General features: G+C 41.0%; 2 protein-coding genes across 3 annotated transcripts in view; both read right to left on the bottom strand.

Annotated features, from left to right (window-relative positions):
- Positions 1 to 8,258, bottom strand: part of LOC113979276 (cytosolic phospholipase A2 beta-like) — a 56,617-nt gene extending 48,359 nt beyond the window's left edge. The window contains exons 1-4 of one of the 2 annotated variants that reach the window (XM_027706727.1): positions 7,010 to 8,258; positions 6,179 to 6,228; positions 5,554 to 5,600; positions 3,410 to 3,567 (exon numbers count right to left, since the gene is read on the bottom strand). The gene's annotated coding sequence lies outside the window, so the exon portion shown is untranslated. The remainder of the gene's footprint in view (positions 1 to 3,409; positions 3,568 to 5,553; positions 5,601 to 6,178; positions 6,229 to 7,009) is intronic. The other variant, XM_027706733.1, reaches the window with a different exon arrangement.
- A 7,272-nt stretch (positions 8,259 to 15,530) lies between these two features.
- Positions 15,531 to 21,257, bottom strand: LOC113979309 (acyl-coenzyme A thioesterase 1-like). The gene is made up of 3 exons (XM_027706745.1): positions 19,720 to 21,257; positions 18,195 to 18,397; positions 15,531 to 16,954 (listed from the first exon to the last, which is right to left on the bottom strand). Exons 1-3 carry the CDS (start codon positions 20,171 to 20,173, stop codon positions 16,352 to 16,354), a joined length of 1,260 nt encoding a protein of 419 aa, XP_027562546.1. The 5' UTR covers positions 20,174 to 21,257; the 3' UTR covers positions 15,531 to 16,351.
- Positions 21,258 to 21,351: the final 94 nt, after the last annotated feature.

Raw genomic sequence — 21,351 nt, 5'->3', positions numbered from 1 at the left:
GTTGCACAGGCTTTGCAAAGTCAATGTTCCATCAATGTTGCCTTTCTTACTGATTAGTTAGATAACATGCCGGTGTAATTTTTTGGTTCAGTATTGAACTCCTGGTGAGCCATTTATGTCAATAATATCACAGTGCATCGGAGTGTAAATTAAATAGGTTAGTTTGAAAGCCTGATGTAACAGGCTATTCACCCACTTTCATGTATATACATAGTAGTTTAGAGAGCCCAGGAAGCACCAGGCAGTTAGACACAAGACTTTCTGACTGCTCAAAACAGGAGTTTGAGTTGAGGAAGATTAATGACCTGATCCTTCAAATTCTGTCAACCTCACTAGTGAGATTATGCTGCCATCTTGTGACCTGTAAATTTTACTGAGCTACCGTGGCAGAAGTTTTCCCCCTAGACTGGGAGGGCAGTGTACATATCTCCTTGGTACACAGACGCAATGATGATGCTTTGAGCAGCTGAGACCTCTTTTATATTCAGACCCATGTTGTCTCTCCTTAGCTTTCTTATCTGTGACTCATGGGCTGCACCCTTCAATGTCATTGTCACTGCTAATGGAAGTGCAGGGACCGAAGGCAGCCCTGCAGAGGGGGTGAAACCCATAGTTTAAAGAACTGTGGTTTTGTAACAAAGGTTACAGAATGTCCCCCTGCTGCCAAGAGAATCATCCATTCTGGAAAGCAAAACACACAGTTAGCATTTGAAAATTACAGTATACACTGAAAGAAAAAGATATATTCTTTACAGCTGGGAAGGCTGATGATTATAAATGATTATATAAATTTGCACATTGATGATGAAATTTTCCTCTCCATCTTCCCAAATATAAAGCTTGTATATTTATGGTAGAATTTTTCTTGCTTGAAAAAAACCTGTGTTATGATTGGCTGTATTCTGAATCTAAATGGGATTGTTCCATCTGGTTAAATTAAATAAAATAGCTGTATGTCAAAGTGGTTAAGCTGTTCCCTTGAAACAGTACAGACTTCACTGCACAGTGACTGCTTACACAGTACTTTGGAATACCCCAAAAAAGCTTAGTATGGGTGCAGTCACATTGAAAAAAAAAAGCTGGGAACCCCTCTGCTAATAACCTCCCATTCTTTCCTTATACTTCAACTATATGTGCTTCCATCAGTGTTCACTCCCAAGACACTTCAGAAGTGAATACATAGAATCAAACCTTGAAATGATGACAATCTGAAATGCATGTGCAAGGCAGAAGCAGAGACATGACAGGAACAAGCAGAGTTCTGAGCTAACAAGGCAGCTGCTCTGAGCTTGAGGCATTGTTTGGCAGAGCCCATGAAAGGCATTCATAGCTAAAAGGTTTCCTCAACACTTCTACCTGGAGACAAATCATCAGTCTTTCTTCACTATCAGAGCCTCAACCACTATTATACACCAAATCATATTTTCTCTCTAATCCTTGTTTGCCAAAGCATCCTGCATTTATACTCTGATTAGTTTCCAGGACACACTGTATTTTCTTAAGGATATGGCACAGCAGAATAAGCATTCCCAGCTAACCATTGAAGATTACATTTGCCAGTTCCCTGTTTTTGAGTAGGCCAATTGCATTGCATTGATTGTATAACTGGAACCTCAAATCCTTCGACTTTATACTTTCTTATAATTATAAAGTATTCAGGCAAATACACAGCCAGCTGAATCATCTCTGTGAGACTTAGCAGTGTATTTCAAGAACCATAATAATAACTATTACTGCTATGGCAGTGTGAAGCTCTGGGCAGATTTACATCTAATCCATTTGCAAAGCTAAGTCAAGAAAAAAACAATGTAGAGAGTAAAGTCTACAGTGAAGGCCTCAGCAAGTCTGTGAGGACAGGCATAGACCTTCGCTCAAGAGGACAAGGAAGACATCTCAAGATCCTTTCTTTCCAATATTCCTGACAGCAACGCAATTTGTCAGGGGAGATATTTGGCATAGTCACATGAGGAGGAGAGTCCTTGACACTGTGCTGCAAGTTAGCAGTGACCCATCTGACACAGCACAGCACGATGCAGGAAAGACGCTGCAGCTTGTACAGCTGATGTGCCTGAGATCCAGGAGAATGTAAGTGTAAGGACCAGTTGCAAAAGTCTAGACCTACAGCGTGAGATCCAGCTGGGGTAGCTGAGCCTTCTGAAAGGGCTGAGAAAGGACACCCATACTACTGTTTCTGGAACTGTAAATACTTTTTACTCTGGACAGCCACTTTCCAATCCCCTCTATAGAACTGGAAGTGAATTCCAGTTTTCCAGACTATCTGCTACATCTCCTTTACTATACACTATGTAAGCAAGTAGTAGAAAAATTAAATCATCTGTTAAGGAAACTTTCCTGTCTGACCATTCAGAAGCCATTCTGGCAGTCACACTCACACCACCAGAGATTTTAACTGCTGGGAGTGAAGCTCCTTCACAGTGGATGGCTCCAGTGAGCTGACAGGTTCATGTTAAGCCTTGCTTGACTCCCCACTCTGAGAGTCAGACCAGGTTTCCTTACTGCCTCGACCCCAGGATTCCCTTAGCACAGTCTCATATGTCTAGTTCCTTAGAACAATTTAGTCATGGTGCAGTAACAGAGAAATAGCTCGAGCTGGTGCCTCCAAGGAGGGACCCCCAACAGAGGTAATCCTGGGCTTTTATACCCCCACAGTCCAAGCCCGTGAAGCTCTTCCTGATGAGCCCTCAGTTCCTGCTGTCTCTGAGTGTCTGATCACCTGGCTGGGCCACAGGTTCCTGTGCCCTTTGTTGTGCAAAGGGTGGTTGGTGCCAAGTCACAGCCTCTTGCCTTGGGCTCCCACGCCCCAGAGCTCAATCTGCAGCTCCACTGCCACTGCACACTGAGCTACCAGCACCAAATGTATTCCTCAACATAATCTCACATCAAAGCTTATCTTTAATAATCTATAGCCAAGTGAGAGAATGGAGTTCATTCTTTTCCCTTTCATTCCAGCAAGCACCAACGGATATAATGAAATATGAAGCATCAACCAGATGCTGGAGCTAAAAGTACATCTTGATGACTATCTAGGGAACAAATATTTTTTTCAGCAGCACATACCTGCCTGTCCCCTTATCTTTCATTACTGTCTCTTTTACAGCCACCTTCTATCACAGCAAAGAAAGTATTCAATATCTCTGCTGGGTTTAGATGAAGTGAGTTCTTGTACAAAAGGTCAACCAAAACAATGTACAAGTGAAACTCCAGAGCAGCCTTCAGACTACAACCAGGATGGAATTTGAGTAGCAAAAAATTATTACACCCAATCTGCACAGAGAAATGCTCTAGCCCCAACCCATAAAGCCCCACTGATCCATTACTGACTTCATATCTATCCAGTAAATCACAATTCTAGAATATGGAAAGAGGAAAAATGAATCTCTGTACTCACTCAGCATTCATTCCTATAAGATGCTGATCACTTTGGCTGATCACTTGTAAAATTCCATTGATAGCAATTGGAAGCCCTTCAGGATATGTACCATTTTGTCTCGTAGTAATCTTGTGGTCAAAATCATGGAGACAGTGTTCAGAACTCCACATGGTGAGCTGAAACAAGAAGTCTTTATAGCAGACAGATACTGCTAAAGAGATCTTTCCTTTCCTCTGAAAGGCATAGAAGACCCACTTATGAGAAAAAAATAGTAGAATACTGTCAGAAAACCTCTATGAATCCAGACTTCAGGAATTCAATGTTCAGGGATTGATCATGGTTGTTTGTGGTATGGTAGTAAGCCAAGGATACACTGGAAATCCATAGCTGGCAAGGACATACCCTCTCTCTCGGACTTAATCCACATATGGAAATGGACAGTCACATGTTGATGACAAAGGTAGTATGTCCCTGCAGGAATCCTTGCCATGGCAGCATTTACATCTCCATATTCTTAGAGCCCAGCTCCAGACATACAAATATTTTATTTTTAAATATAACCCACTTCTGGAACAAGAGTTTGTGCTGGGTTTGCCACTTCTTCCTCATTTCACAAGGAGGGCTTAAGACCTACCAGAAGTAATGAGTGATTCCTTCTGCCCTGAAGCAAATATAATCTTTAAATCTTCATAATATATAATCTCCTCTCTATTGCAGTAATACACTAGGCTCTTCCTTCTCTGATACAGTCTGCTCCCAGAATGGATTCAGGTTGCAACAGCAGTCCAAACAGCCACAGAGGCATTAAGTCCACACCAGTGCTAAGTATGTTTGAGAGCCTACTAATTAGACTAAAGCTTGAGGCCTGATAATTAATACCTTTCCTTTCAACCTACTTCATCAAAATAATCTGATCATTTGTATTATAAGAGATAAAGAACTTGTTTTGCAAACTTTGTCAGCAATGAGAGCTCAAAATAAAGTTGGCATTCTTCTAATGAGAGATACGAGGAAAGAAAGAAAAGCAGAATTCAGAAAACCTAACAGAGTGCAACAAAGTAAAATAGAAGGAGAATAAAACAAAGGACCAAGGAGGGATAAAGCTCAGGCCTCTAGTTGCCTGAGAGCAACCACAGAACACAGTGGTTTAGTCTGTGGCTCTTCCCTGAAAGTTGAGGTAGGTACATATTGTGCTTGCTGTTTCTATGGTACCTGCAGGAAGTCAGAGCTGAGGGTGCTGCAGAATTGCCAGCCAAGCAAACAATATCATGACATCTAAGCTCATCAAAGTATCTCTTGTTTGAGTGAAACACTTTTTAGACGATTAATGGTTTTTGAGAAGGCAGAGTTTTTGGGGGGTTTTTTCTGTTTTTTAGATGAAAAGTCTGTTTGGAGGCACATGACCACATACTATCACTTTCAGAGGTATGAAAATATTGAAAACAGGCTTAAATATGCTTTCAGCCTTTACACCTCTTCAATGAAAACCTAAAACACATGAAGAAAAATCTCACAAATAAAAGCATTCCTGATTTTCTCCACATGGAACCTTGCACTGGAGAACTGGAGACCACAGCAAGGAGGAACTGTTCACAAACACTCATTTACTTCCAGAAGAACTGTATTTCTTATACTAAGAAACATTCCATCTAGAATCTCCTTGACTCTGGAATCTGTACACATGTTAACCCTCAGAAAAATCAGTCCTTATTTTTATGTGAAGCAGGAGGCTCTGTCATCCAGGAACACCACCTCATAAGGAGAATTCTGCACTATTTTACAGACAAAATAACAGGAAAGCAGTGGAAATGTGCACAGGCATTGGTCAAGTCATGACTGTATGTACAGTGATTTACCCTGAACAGCTTGCTCAGAGGTCATAAAAGAAACATGTTTTACTACGTGAGTGCTAGAACAAATGACCCTGTTGCCAAACACGGCTAAGAGCTGGAAGAGCCGCATAGCACACATAGGATTTATGAGACTAACCTTTGGACTCCTTCCTGAGTCCAGGAAATTGCATGCCCATGAGGTCTAGCCTGATGTTCATTGATAATGCAAAATTATGTTCTTCTGTAGGGAGAAGAAAAAAAAAGCAGAAGCACTGGAAAGCCAAATAGCCTTATGTGGAGAACTGAAAGGAATGAAGAAGAATAACTTACTGTCTTAAAAAATTCTACTCTCCTCTCAACCCAGTGGAAGGGAGAACCTGCATATGCAAAGGACAGAGAGCAAATTACTTAAAAAATTTGAATGTTCTTAAAAATTCAAGCTATTTTTCTCAAATTTGTGAATTGAAAGGTACAGTGGTATTCCCTGCCTCAGCCCATTACCATCCTCTGTGTGGTGTCTGTTACATGGCTAACAAGGCAGATACAAATGATAAAAATACTCAGAAGCAAATGGAACAAGCAGCAAATGAAGCAGAGAGAGAAGACAGGTCTGGTCTAAATATGTCTGAATCCTTGCTGCTTAGAAACTACTAGGCTTCACCTTCCAGGTTCAAAGCTTTTTCTCAGGCCTCAGAGGAGGAAAAAGCCATGTAAGGAGGTGAATGGGGTTGGCTTTTTCCAAACAGTTCTTTTGCTAGTGGACAGTGTTTTTAGGCTATGCAAAAAGCACTTTAGTAGTCAGAGACAACTTTAAAAAAAGAGAAAAAAGTTAATGTTTATCTCTGGTCTTTCTCCCTCCTCTTTTGGGCATAGTATTCTAGATGAATCAAGGGAAACAGACAGGGCACACCATAAGCCATATACCCTAAGGAAGCTAAATTACCAAATGACTCACCTTGCATCAGATGATGTGTAAGGTAACTGTTGATAAAAGAAAACTCTCACCTATGAAAAAATAACAAGATTTCAAAACCTATTGGTCTAACGGGAAATAAAACCCAAGACTTTCTTCTGAACCCATCATAAGCACTCATGTCCCAGTAAACAACCTGGTGATTAGAACACTAATCTGGGAAGTGGGAGAACCTCATCAGGCACAGCCAAGGCATGAGTATCACCCTTCTAAACCCCAGCTTTTAGTTTAATGGCTATTTCAGGGAGACTCTTAGCACCAGTCTTTAAGAGGATAAAATGGAGTTATGCAACTAAGTGCTAATCTTTTCCCCAATGGGAGAAAATCTATTTTTTTAATACTTTTCTTACCTCAGGACTCTCTAGCAGTTAGAGAACAAAGGACCGTGTTATTTTCACCTCTGATGAGTGACTGAAAAATGAGTGGAATTAACAAGAGATGAAAAAAGTAGAACTTTTTCCTTGTTTTCTACAACAACCTCAAAGTGAGAGACCTTGAGAAAATTTCTATAACCTGACGAGAATGATGCTTCAGTGATGGAAAGCAGTTATTACCTCTTCATAAGAGCATTAGCTGTCAACATCCCAAGACAATAACTGTACTAACAATAACTGATTGCAAAACCTCTTAGTTAAGAAGGCATACAAAATACAGATTTCAGTGACTTATTTGTAGGTAGATAATGTGTTCTGTGTTAGCCGGTGATACCTTCGTTATATTATCCTACAGAGAAAAATGGATTCACCTTGTGGCTCAGCAATTGGCACTGTGATTATTCTACTAATCCCGGAACTGGAAGTGGTTACCACTCACCTCTGGCACTGCACAGTGAAACCAACCATCTGGTCACAACCTGAGCCATCATGCTTTCACTTGCACATGTTTGTCTTCTGGCAGAAGGAGATTTCTGATGGGGACTCTACATTCTACAAAAAACCATACAAGTTAATTACTAAACAGATTTTTTTTAATCACAGAATATCTCAAGTTGTAAGTGACCCATACTCTTTTGTTTATCCTTTTCTTTCCACTCTCCATTTTCCCCCCTCCTTTCCAATGGATTTTTATGTACGCCCACACCACTCCTCTCACACACACTCACATACTTCCCTTTACAAAGGGGAGAAATTTAAGATACTCCTTAAATGCAGGTTTTTTCTTTTTTTCTTTATAAATGTACAATTTATACCTCTATTTTAGTTGATTTATGATTTGTCTAGTTGCATTGTGATTTTGAGTTTATGTATTTCATATACTGAAATTCCACTGCATATACTGGACTGGAGCAAAATATTTCTACATACTTTCCCATCATAAAGTAGAAACTAGAAAAAACCACTTGAGACAGTAGTGGGCAACAGGACATGTAATGGATCACTTTTAAAAAGCTACCATGTTTGAGCTGCACAATATTTCCTCCCACAGAGCTAAAACATGATGATAAAATGTGTTTGATAAGAAGTATTGAAAATCACTTGTGACAGTGTATGACACAATAAATCAGTGACTACGGGCTGAATGCATTGACCTTTGACTATGAACAAACCTCTGAAGTAACAGATTGAGAAGAATAAGGAGCTGTGACAGGACTATTATCCAGCAATCACAACCAAATTTTTCATGGTCACATTTTAACAAAATTACTTTCATGGTGAGTTTTGATTTAAAAGGCAAAACCCCTGTCCCTGATAAAATCTAGACAATTTTGAAATAACTAACTTCCCTTTTCTGTGGGGATGTTCCTGACAAAATAAATGTACAGATTCTTCTGCAGGATACTCTTTTGCCCTTTCTCCTTCCATTTTTTTTAATAAGACAATGGGAATCATTTATACGGAGACTTGTCCCATAATAAACAGCCTGATGAGAAGGGCATAAATGAACCAGACCATAAAAGGAAGAACCAGTTAGAAGACAGCCTCACATTCAGTTTTCTCAAGCATCATCTTTTTGTTCTGTTCCAGTACAAGCCAGCTAGAACTGCTCTATGGCAGGATTTCACGCAGCTGTTAGAAATCTCTCATCACTTCCAAGTGAGGGTTTGGTTTTGCTCTGAAGCAATATGCATATAAAACCACTGACAGCTTTGGATGGAAGATGTGCTGTGGGTGGTATATACGTATCCACTCACTGCCACTTCCCAACTGGTTCTCTCGGATTTGTAAATCTTCAGTGGGGAACAACCAACAGAGCAATATAAAAGTAAGAACTGGTGTCTCCACAGGAGCTACAGTTCTTTTAATTAATTAACAAACCTCCTCTGCCACTTAGCTCTACTTCGACTTACAGAACTCGACATACAGTACTCACAGCATTCACTCATTAAAACCATCCTAAAGGTATCTTTAAGATCCCTAAGTACTCTATGGAATTACTTGCCTGCTAGGTCCAAGGGTAGTCTCTTTACAAAACTCTACTAGTTCCTCTCAAACTGGAATCTGTTTCTACCCCCAAAAAATATTTCAGTTTCAGTATGTACTTTCTTCTTCTAAGAAAGGAATCTCATGAATGTCTGCCTCAACAGAACTGACTAGAACTGTGTCATTCATTGCCTGGTTAAATTTGTCCCTCAGTTTCCATGAAAGATGATGCCCAAAGCTTGTACACATTCCAGAAGACAGGAGGAGCTACTGCATCTCCTCCTGAGGTATTCATACATTTGCTAAATGAAGCCAGGGGTTCATGTACCTGTTCTTTTGACTGTGGATAAAATGCATGAGTGGTATATACCATTTTAAAGGATAAACAACATGTGTTTAACATCTCATGAACCGGCCTTTCTAGTTCAGGCAAGTGCACTTCACACTGGGGAAAGTGAACCTGAATATACCATTTCCTATAATCCTCAAAAATTGGAAAGGGCCCTTAAGGTCATCTTGTCCAAACACCTGATCAAAGCAGGACTTAATTCCAAAGTAATATGATGTTGCTCTTTTCTTTTATTCTGTCAAAAATGTACACCAACAGTGATTCCACAACCTCTTTGGGCACCTCTTCAAGGGTTTAACCACTCTCACTGTGAGGAATTTTTTCTCTGTTGTTTCCCAATTGTCCCATGTGGCAAACAGTGACCACTGTGTGTTGTTTTTGCACTGCACATTTCCTGCTAGTAGAATAGAGAACGCTCAATCTGTATCACTTTCTTATTTTGAATATATTCTTTCTTTTTTTCCCAACAGTGTCTCAGCTGGTGTGAGTGGCTTAATTAGTTGAATTGTGTCTGAGGGTCTGACTATTTTTTCTACCTGCAGATGCAAGATAACCCACAAACTGAATGAAGTAGTTTTTACCAGAACAGCTGTGAGTGTTTACCAGCCACCATGTTTCTAGCATACAAATTATTCTATAAAAGATAATCAGGTATTCAGCAGAAGCCTCTAGGGTACCTGACCTTTCTTATTAAAAGCCTTGAACACTGCCACAATAATCAATCACCAGTACACACAGCACAGTCTGTTTATAAGTCTGGACCAACAACTAGGATTTTAACCTTGATCCTGAACTTACGGGGAAGGATAGCGTGTAACTGTCTTCCTGAGTTATAATCCCTTCCAGAGAAAAAAGTCCGGAAGGTAATGAAAGCTGTCAGAATAATGAAAGGCTTTGGATGGGTTTACAGTTAGCTTTTACCTACCTCATACTACAAACAGCACTATGAATACTCATGATAAAGTGGCAGCCAGATATAGTTTGACAGATATCTCACAAATATTTTATTTTTAATCGCATTTGCCTATATTGGAGGAGAGGAGACCATGGAACATCCCCAAACCCAAAGCAGCATGCTGTCTCTTCAGTCCATTGGCAGCAGCCCAAAGCCACATACTGGAGATTTTGGGAGTTCTGCCAAATGTCCTTGTGTATGTGGTCCATAAATTCTGCATTCTTTGCATCCACTGTAGTAGTACATCCTTCTCTCCAAACTTTGTTAACCTCCCCCTAGGTCTGAGATCAATTGAAACATGTGAAGCCCTAAACCTTAACAGGGCAATTCTATCAACAAGCAATTTATCTTTCTAACACCTGGACATCAGTTGATGCAAGCAACAAACACACTTTATCTGTTTGCAGATTTAAATCTAGTATGAGCAATATTCTGACAGAAGCACCAAGGAGCAGTACAGTAGATCAGTATTCATGTCACAGTCAGTGCCTGGCAGGGAACTAGGGAACTGCTGACTGCTCAGCAGTCAAATGTACCAAGTCCAGCTGATAGAGTCATTCTCAAATTCTGCACAATGTCAAAGTGTGACTTATAAGTCCCTGCTTAATGCTTGAATTTTTAGGCTCAGTATCCAGAATCATAAACAAATGCAGCTTAATCACTGGCTGTATTTATCAATGTAATATCAATCTAATTGCATAGGAGATTCTCATAAAGAATCAGTTCAGATTGAAAGATTTGCCCTTTCATCTTGCTCCAAGACAAATTGTATCACTTACATACATCACTATGTACAAATTTCACGGTCATCTGTGTATATATATCTGATGTCACACAGGGAGGTAACCTCCAAATCACAGATGTCTCCCATTTTGCAAGTTCTCTCACCAGAAATTGGAGGTTGAGCAGGCTGGATTTGAACAAGAATGGCATCTACAGATACTTTAGTTCTGCTAGTGTGATATTAATGGATTTTCCCAGTGTTTTGCTCCTGCTAAATCATAACGGTTGGCTATTTAGCCAAACCTTGGCTCTGTACCCAGACTTGGCTGTTCTGTGACCACCAGCTCCCTTACAGTCAGACATGGTCAAACTAGCTGATTATTGCAGATGTTACTTTCAATCAAGCACAACCAAAGCTGTCCCATGCCTTCCTTTTGGTAATAGCAAACTCAACTAGAAATGAACAATGTGAAAACAACTGCCACTTCAAGGTCTCCTTGAAATAATTCTTAAAAACTAAACACTAAACTAGGTCAAAATTTAAACTAACAAAAACTACTTCAGGTTAACTATTAGCCCAGACCGAATGACCCATCTGGATGGCCTATCACTCTCTAAATCTCACTTCTTGCTGCTGAGGTGCCACATATGGTACACTTTCCAGTGTTCCTGATCACATACAAAACACGCTGCATACAGTCATTAGTCACTATAAATATACCGAACACATCTCATTCTCACTGCAAAATTGTCCTTCTGACCTACTTAAAGGTAGCTTGCCAGAAACAAGACCAGTTTGAGGAATTTTTCAACGGACAACATAATATTCCTAGTCTTCACTAGTCAAAGCATCATTGCCAGTGTTATCATATACCCTTCTGGCCTTGGCCTTACATATTGCTAAGGGTGCTCCCCCTCCATCAGCAGATCATGCAAAGTGCCCGGGAATTGGAATGGCCTGGGTCATGGTCAGTGAGACGGGAGCAAAACTGCCAAAGATAGAGAAAAAAAGAGAAAGCAGACATTACACCCTCAGATGAGGGAAGATGGTCATAGCAAGAACAAGATTCCTGGAAGGCTTGAAAGAACATAGTTGCCCCTGTACATTGCTGTCTAAAAAGAGACTAAGTCTCAGCTTTACAGGGAGTTGTATGTAGACTGGCATTGAAGCAGTAATTGCTGGGCTGTTTCAGCAATTGGATATGATATTTCCAACAAAAAGTACAGACCCCTGACTTCTTTCTCTCCCACTACAACAGAAATGATGCTGTTAGGTATCAAAGTAGTCTTCTTGTATCAAGACAACATGTATCTCTTATCTGAAATGATCCAGAAATGGGAGAATGGTTGGAGCCAAAGCACTTTGCAGCCAGTGCCTAGACTAGAAAAATTAATCCATTTTGAGTTAGTGCTTGATGGTCGAGAATGTCAGACTGACACTATCCAGGGATAGACTCTTGCAGATGGCACAGGCTTATTGATTCAAAACTATCTTTCTGAATTCATAGCATATTAAAATGATAGCAGTGCATTTGAACTTTCTCTTCTAGTTGAAGGCAGAGTTATGCACATGCTCTGTTCCTATACGGGACATCTCCCTTGAAATGTCTATCCAGCTGTCTCCAATCCGACATTCACATTTCACAATCTTTTCTCCACTGCTGAACACTCTTTCAGGACCAGATCCACTGTAAATGGGGGCAGCACACAACGAGCCACCAAGCATTCACTTCACTGTATACAGAAATGGCTCACAATTTAGAATCAGGTGGACTAGTGATTACAAACATAACTAAAAACTCTGCTAATTTCTCAATTACCTTGGCTTGGCATAAGGTCACACTGATCCTGAAAGGCACAGAATCACTCACCCCTGCTTCTCCTGATTACCCCATGCACATTCCTGCTGCTTCCTTCTTTGATCCAACTAAACATTTTAATCTTTTGTGTTTTGGTTTTTTTCTACAGGATTACTTCCCAGTTAGATCGGTAACCAGGAAAAAAGGCATGAGTGTCCCTCTGCACAGCAAGGTATTCTTGAAACAGTTAAGAAAAGTATAAAACCACACCTTTCACTGAAGTGACTTTAATGCAAATATATATTTACAGTCTAAACACAAGATGTTGAAAATTCAGCAGCTGAAGTCACTGAAAATATATAATCCTACATAAATAGAATGTAACTCAATTATTTTTTTCTAAGTGCTATCTAAAGTCAAGGTCCAGACATTTTTAGGTTTAATGCAAATTTTGCATGGACAATTTTTAAGACTCTTTTAGCATTTCTAGTTTTTGTCCTGGACAATGAAAAGTAGCAGGGATATTTTGCAGTAAATGCTGCAAGGAGTGTTAGTTCATTGGAAATATTAATCTTCCTTCTTGCCAAACGTAAAGTATCCCTTTCTCTGTGCTTAACACTACATTTGGCTCAGATTCCATTTTTGAATAATGTATATGGAGCACTAAAAAGTACAGAATAGTGATTTTTTTTTCTGAAATGGTAGAATGATAAATTTGTTAGCAAAATACTGATATAAAAAAAATTTTACTATTTGTATTTTGTCATTAAACGTTGGTCTTATCCCTCAGCTTGATAACAAATGATCTGGCAGTGTATTAGAGAACTAAGTTTTGAATCAAAAAAACCCCTCACCTAAATCTTTAGACTTCCAAACACACACAGGAAACAGAAAAAAGAAATGGAGAAAAGTCACCTCTAAATTACACCACACAATGTATATTCTCATCTTCCACTTCATCTCTTCTGTCCTGCGGTTGTGAAATAACCTTGCTTGCAGAAGCCATCCAGAGACACTGTTTTGCCTGAGTAAGAAGCCACTGGTGTTACAGGAGTACATTTGCACTGAAATATCCTTGTTCAGAACAGTCCCTAGTAAAAACCCACTGCAGTCTCAAATACCCACTACTTCTGCAGAGGCAGCTACTTTGCCAGCGATGTTTCACGTCTTCTATACCTGTGGTTCATTTCTTGCTTACAGGCACTTCGATTACTTTTGTTCTGCAGTTTCCTCCAAGTTATACTCTATGTGCATCGAAATGCTTCAGGGTCAGTTTTTGCTTGTGTTCAATCTCATATCTGATTGGACTCAGTACTTTCAGGTCTCCAGCAAAGAATATCAAGAACTTTTTTCTTCCTGAGCTATACACAGCCTTACAACATATATGGCAAACTATGAGAAGAGAACCCCACAATTTTTTCAAGAAGCCTTGAGAAGTACAGAGAACATTGCTCCATGCAGTACCCATATATTTCCAAACTGTTAGGAGTCCCTGGAGCTTTTCATGAAGGGTTCCTGAGTAGATTGGCCAGGAGGACGGAGCTGTGTAAAGTAAATCATCTGCACTGTGATACAAAAAGCTGTGTCCAAAGGTCTCACAGTGTGCAAGTAGTCTGTGGGCTGCTTCAGGGACACCTAATTAAAAACAATAAGCTATATATGCTTCATATAACTTAGATCACATTCACCCAGATTATTTTAGTTCCATGGGCTCTGAGCAATAAGGCTAAAGATGAGTTTAGAGATGTTCCATTCAAGGACATGCTTTTTTGCACTCCTCTCTTCTTTTTGGGATAGTCTCCTTCCTATGTAAAGAGACCAAAAGTTGTACCAAATCAAAAATGGAAAATTTTAAGAATGCATTTGCAAATCAGCACTCTCCATTGTTGCCTGATTCCAAGTTAGCTAGGGAAATCATCCTGCCCCAAAAGAGCACCACAAGATGTACTGTTCCCTTGTAATAAACTTGTTCATAGCAACTTACGTGCAGGGAGATTCTCAGTTTCTGAAGAGACTTGTCACAAGCTTTTCTCATTCTCTTATCAGAAATGTAGTGCAAAGTGCTAAACAAGGGATGACTATGTAAGAAGCAAGATGAGATCTTTTGGTTCAAGCTAGTTCTTTGATGCTCTATTTTATCTGAAGCACTTTTCAATTACAAGCAGATTACAAGACCAGCTTTTCCCATCATATTTTTATTAGTTTTATCAGTTGTGCTTGGCAGAGGATCTCTTGCAGCTAAAGGTCTATTATCTTTAATTAAATAATTGTGCTGGTTTAAAAGTTAACCAGCAAGGCAAAATGAACTCAATTCAAAAGAGAGATTTATAAGTCAGAATAACAATTTATTAAAATAATGCAATAAGTACAATTATACAGACAGACAATTGGTTTTAATCCACAAAACCCAAATGTACAAACCCAGCACCCTGGGGTATGAACAAAAGTGGTGTACCTTGGCCCACCCCCCGAGTCCAAAGCAAAGGGAGAGGGAATAAACCTGCTGGTGGGAGAGCTGCTGCAGTCTGGTCAGAAGTGGTGATTGCAGTCCAGTCGAGGGTGGTGGTCTCAGCCTGGTTGGGAGCAGCGGTGGTCTGCTGTCTTCCTCTGGGTCCCACGAGAGAGAGCCAAGGCTCTGAAACTCCCAGTTATATACTCTCCAGTTCAGGCGGGAGTGCTCAGTCCCTCCCTCAGAGTAGGGAATTCCATAAAAGGGCATGTGGATGCTCAGTCCCTCTTATCAGAGCGGGGAATTCCATATAAGGATATCAGAGCGGGGAATTCCATAAAAGGGTACAGGAAGATCTTCCCACCTTGCAGGCTTCTACTGACAACAGTTTTTGGGAAATGGCATGGAGGCTATAGAATACACAGTTTTGGGTTACACCCATCCAGGGATGAATTGGTCCCAGCCGTTCTAACCAGGACAATAATCCACATTGCTCTTGAATAATGTTGTCTGTATTCAGTAGACCTGGAGAAACTACATAAATCACCCTGACTCAACAGGCTGCAATTAGTAGAATTTTTGCTATTAACTTGGAAAAAGAATGTGATCTTAGCCCTATAGCCCTATTTGTCTAAATTATCTCTTCAGCAGAAGAAACATTAAATATCAAAGTCTTCAGCAAAATACTTAAGAACATGCTCAAGAACAGACAGAAGCATTTTATTGAAATTAAGCCATTACCAATTATTTTACATTAGTCTGCCTCCAGTTCCTATTTCCTGAAGATAAGTTTCAAATTTGAGTTTCATTTCAAAAGTATTCCCAGTGAAAGTGAATTGGCTGGAATATTTTCCATTATGTGCACAGAGCTGCTCAGCTAAACCAGCTTTTTCAGTCTTTCTTGCCAGCTTCCATCCAAATGACAAATAAAGGGCTTTTAACTGGGTAGCAAAGCTTTCATTCCAGAACAAAAAAACAAAGAGGTCCCATGTGCTGTCATTGTCGATGGAGTCACCAGTCAGCTCCCTTCATCCCTTAGTTTCAACACCGTTTTCCTTGAACCTGATGGCTGAATGTGACAACGTAACAACTGTATGAAAGCATCTGTGACCTCATTGTTGATTTGCTGGCAGAAAGTATTTTTATTTTTAATGGTAGTTTCCTGTAGAAATAATATTCCTAAATAATTCAGTGGAAAACTCCTGGGAGAGTATTGCCTCTTATGAAAGGAGACGGTTGCAGATTGAGGGCAAAAATAGCTCATTACAAATGTAATCTACATAATGGGATGCTGGGTCAGACTACAGCACACAGGCAGACCAGTGAAGCTGTGGCCAGAAGTCAACCAAATTTCAACTAAATGGAAATTCAACTAAGTGGAAAACTATTAGGAGAATGAAAATAAACAATGATGCAACAGTGGGGTTTGGAGGAAGGTAGTCCAGGAAACTTCTGATGAGTTTCCAAGATTTAGTGAGTACTGAAATACCAACCCTGGTCAGCATCTTTGACAACTTCCACTATAGCTTGCTCTTAGGAATGTCTGAGTCCATCAAATGCTGCCGGAAAAAGGCCTGTATCCTGTGCCAGGCATCTTCTTGGGCTTTAGCATGCTCTCTCCACTGCCCTCCCCAACACACAAACATCCCAAGCACTCTGTGGATCGAAGCCTGGCACAGAGGCAAGTATGGTGGTTCCAAGAGGTGCCCTGCTCCAGAATAGGAGTAAAACTCCACTTCCCGTCCACACTGCTGAAGGCGCTGAACAGCATCCTGGCAATAGAGGTCACTTTTCCAGTTTGTGTCATCCAGTCCAGACAAGAACAGGAACTTGGCTAAGGACCTCTCCACTGGAATGCGACAATCCCAAGTTGTTGGGTCCCTGTGATCATCCAAGACATCTGAAAAATCTACTAGGCCAGACTCATCACTGATCTTCATCCTCTCCAGATTATATGGGTGGGGAGGAATAGTGAAGCCATTCCCCTTCAGGGGAATGAAGGAATTAAAACCACTTCCAGATATGCTGACAGCTGCCTTGATGCCAGGTACAAATGTGGCCATGGAAAGGGCTAGATCAGCTCCTTTGGACAAGCCCAAAACACCAATCCCGGTATCTTTCACCTGAAACAGAGTTATGAAAACATTATCAACTACTCCTTATTTCCCGAGTTGACATAATGTTCTGCTTTCTCACTCATCCCTCTCAGACCACCTATATTTTGCCCCTTCCCTCTCTCTGTTCAGGTTATATCAATCCTTCATCTATCCCTTTGCTGAGGCTCCACAAGAGTGACTATGAATTCCACAACTCCTCAACATCTCTCCTCCTGTAAGACTTTTCCTTCCTGATGACCTCTACAAAGTCTCTTTGCTCCCTCCACATCCTGGCTAGACACTCGGTCTCGATATGGAATCTTTTACTGTTCCTATCTCCAAACCACTTTTTCATGGGTTTACTTGCATTAAATTTCTTTATTGCCATTTTTTTTAATACTCTTCTACAGCTGACCTGTTATTTTCTCTTTTGCCTTAGAAAATGTAAGGTTCATTACACCTGAGGCTCAGTGACCCCAACAGCTGTTTAAATCAACTGATATATAGTGAAGGTCCTTTATATCGAATTCTAGATGTTTCAGAGCTCTAAGAGAAAGAAGATAAGCAAGGCTTAATTCCGCTCTCACACTGGCTACAATCCTGGTGTCCATGTGCTAGAAAGGAAATAACTTTGTGAAATTAATACCTTTTTAAGCAGCACTCCATTAAAATTTTAATGCTACATAGTATCTCTTGGTCACTTTTGAGTTAAGTATGATGATACACTGCTATTAAGTGTCTTTTTCATCCCACACACTTTTTCAAATACAGCCTCAGCTTAAGATGTGTCACACCCTCCAGTGCTACAACTGAAAGGGATTCTTTTGTTAAAGTTTTCTATTATTGTCTTTTGAAACTTTAGAAGGACACTTGTGGTACAGAATCAATAGCCTGTAATATAGTCAATGGATTGTTTTCCCCTCTAAAATCTTGAAAGATGCAAAAGTTGGGGAAAATTAAGATTTACTGCTTAAGCAGTTTTGTACTTCTAGTCCAGGAACTGCTTTGATTTAATCTTTCACAAATCTGGTTTGCCAGCATGTTTTGGACTGTTACAAGATGCTGTGCAAAACCAGCTACCCAGCTACGTGCAAAATTTGAGTTGAAGCACATGCTTTTCCATCTCTCAAGATCACATTGTCTTTCAGACAACCTTGTTTCCTTCTAACATTTCAGAAACTTTGTTGCATTCAGTGACATACACTATTCCAACTAGAAAACTGCAAAATAGTTACCAACAGGAAGAGCACCATAATTTGTCTCTTACCTGCTGCTGCTTCTGCAAAAATTTCACAGCTTCCTCAAAATAGTCCAGTTCAAGAACCTCTGGAGTAGTAGGGATATCTTCAAAGGCCATGTAAGCAAGAGCCAGGGTCACAAAGCCTCTGCTAGCCAGGAGACTTGCTCTGTATTCAACAAGACCTCCTCCAGATCCATACAAATCAATAAGTCCAGGGAACAGACCAGGTCCTGCAACAAAGGGGTATGTATAGCAAAGTGTACTAACAAAGAGAAAAGTTCCCACAGTTGTCATTTCAGTGGTGCCCTCTCAGCACACATCAGTAGATATCAGAAGAAATCATCCTCTGAAGCTTTTTGTGGTGGCTGTTGTTCTCAGGCACACACAAAGTCACTGTAAGGACATGAATTTGGATATTTCTTCTCTCCCTTAGAAACTCATTACAGGAAGTCATAGGTTGGACATCCTTCTCCCATCATGGATTTTGCTGACATTGGCCTAGATGCTTCCAGGTCACTGGGGATCAATGAATAAACAGTATTACTGCATGAGCAGCACTTCTTCAGGAACTGTGCTAGGTTTGCCAGGGAGGGAATATTTGGGTTATGAAATATACTCACAAATACCAGCACTAATCTACGTCAATTCAGACAGGTAACTACCCCGGGCTTCTCAGCTCTCCTCCTGCAGCAATAGGACGTTCCTTTCCTGATGCTGCTCTGCTCATTCTTATAGCCAGACTTCCCTTACAAGCTTTGATGTTGCAACAGCTGTAAGGGACTGTTTATTAATTACAGAGCAAGACAGCCATGTTTAAGTTCTGCTCAAGAAACTGAAACATTTCACGGCTCAAAGCAGCTTTGCACAGGATCCAGTCTCAGCACTGTCTCTGATGAAGCTGTGGAATATGGTACCAGTTTACTTAAGACCTTCATTTTCCCATTTGTCTCCCATCTTCCTAAATATCCCACGCAGATCAGCTGCTCAACCAGGTAGAGACTTCTTGCTTTGGCTTTTCCTTAGCTAAAGAGAGAGACAGAGATACAAGTCCAGAGCCTGCAGGAAGATCTGTGGCAGCTGCTGGAGCAGCCTAGGCTGGCTGCAGCCTGAGTTCAGTGCTCCCACCATGCCTCATCCAGAAGTGTGTCTTCACTCCACAGCCAGAGCTGTCACATATCACAGCTCTGCCAAAGCCCAGGGGCCTCTCTGTCCCGTCAGCTACACAGAAGAGCTAAGAAATAAAGACAGTTTTGCCAGAGCTCTCACCACAGGAGATGTCCCAACCTGCCTCAACTAGAAGAATCAGGAGACATGTTTTGTTACCACCACTGCCCTCCTGCACCACCACACCCCTGCCTCAGCCATTGACCCGACTGGGCAACACCTGCTCCTCCCTGCTCTGCTGTGAGGATCCAAGTATCTGGATCACGCACAGGCTGAGGGAATCATTAGCTGAGGCTTTGCTCTGAGTTGCTGAGTGCATCCAGGGGACACGGGGCACAATATGTGGTGTAAGTCACACCTGGTAAACCAGAATGGAATTAAAACTCACCAGGAGGGAGGAAGAGGGTTGCTTTCAGACGACCTTCTCTGACTGAAATCCTCTTCACTCCCTCTCCTAAAAACCATCGTTCGTTGGTGCATTTTCCCAGCAAGCGGCTTATGTCCCCATGGCCTTCATACACTTCCAAGTCCACACAGAAAGGGGTCAGGACATTCCTCTTTGCTAGCCGCTTGTAGGGCGTTTTAGACTGCAGAGACCACAGCAGTCCCATCGGCTCTACTCCCAAATAGCTGCCCCCCAGGGCTGGGGAGCAGCTGAGGTCGAGCTCTCCGCTGCTCCCAGCTCTGTAGTGAGCGTGGGCTTGGAAAAGCTCCCCGCTCTCGTCCACCAGGCTGGCTCGAAGGGTGACCGCCTGCTGTGGCCGGAGACCCACCACACGGATCTGCACAGGGTCATCGAACAGACACTTGGGGGAAGGCAGGACCAACACCTGCACCGCCATCCCAGCGGACCTTTCTTGTGGCAAGACACGGGTCGCGTGAAACTGCGTGAGACAGCACTGTCAGCAGATCGTCGCTTCTCAGGCTTAAAATCTCTGCTCAAAGTTCAGGAAGAACCACCGTGACTACTTCCTTCAGTCGGCCAGCGCGGGCTGCTGGGAGACGTAGTTCAGAGCACGCCTCTCTCCAGACACTGCGGCAGAGAGGTGGCACACTAACACCGTCCACTTGCGCAGACACAAGCTGTCACTTCTTGGCGTGTGGTGTTACTTTTGATTAGAGAAAGAGACTAAATTAAAATCCTCAAAGTAGCAAAAAGATATTCAAATTGTCTTTCCACCCCAACTGCAGGAAATTCAAGATTTGACTGCAGAACTGGCTTGGGCACCTCTGCCAAGGCACAGTAAACACAAACAAGCTGGAAAGTCTGAAGTAACGCGAGATCTTAATTTAGCTGCAAAACAAAGCCTGCTTGTAATTCCTTTTGAGCTTTCAGCAATTTTTGGACAAGTACCCCAAGATAAAATGAAATTTTATGCTATGTTTCTTTAAAAAACAAAAGAAACAGACAAAGTAAAAAAAAAAAACCCTGCATTTTTCTTCACAATCAATCTTGTCTAAAGGGTATCTGTATTTTCCTAATTAATATATGGAAAATAAATTTTCCCTATATTGCTAATGTTTCTAAGGAACTGTTTGAAGATTTCACCATAAACACTATCTTTTGGTTTTTTTAATATTACTTATATTATACTTTTGCAGTGCTTGTGTATTTAATAGCCTTCTAGTCCTATTCTGTGGGTCTCAGACATGTGAGTAGTCTCAACCCATTCTGTGGAATACAAATGTGAATTGAGGTTGCAGAAATAGGCTGCTGATTCACACATCTCGCCTGACCACGTGTTAGGCAGCAATTATTGGCACAGAATAAGCCTGCAGAATCACACATCATGCCACAAGACCATAGATGATGTGCAGATGGACTGTAAATCTGGCAAGGAAACTCTAAAATCACCCCTCAGGATGAAAGAGAATCCAGCTACATTTAAATACAACAGTGGAAAGAAGTAAAAACCAGCAATAAAAACTATTAGCTTAACATGGAAAATAGCCATTGAGTTTTGCATGACCTCCTCGGTGTCCTTCAGCCATCATATCATTTGGGAGAAAAAAACAGTAC

This window comes from Neopelma chrysocephalum, unplaced genomic scaffold, assembly GCF_003984885.1.
Source record: "Neopelma chrysocephalum unplaced genomic scaffold, ASM398488v2 Primary Assembly neopelma1_24, whole genome shotgun sequence".
In the NCBI taxonomy this organism is placed as follows: domain Eukaryota; kingdom Metazoa; phylum Chordata; class Aves; order Passeriformes; family Pipridae; genus Neopelma; species Neopelma chrysocephalum.
This window is presented reverse-complemented; position numbering and strand designations above follow the sequence as displayed.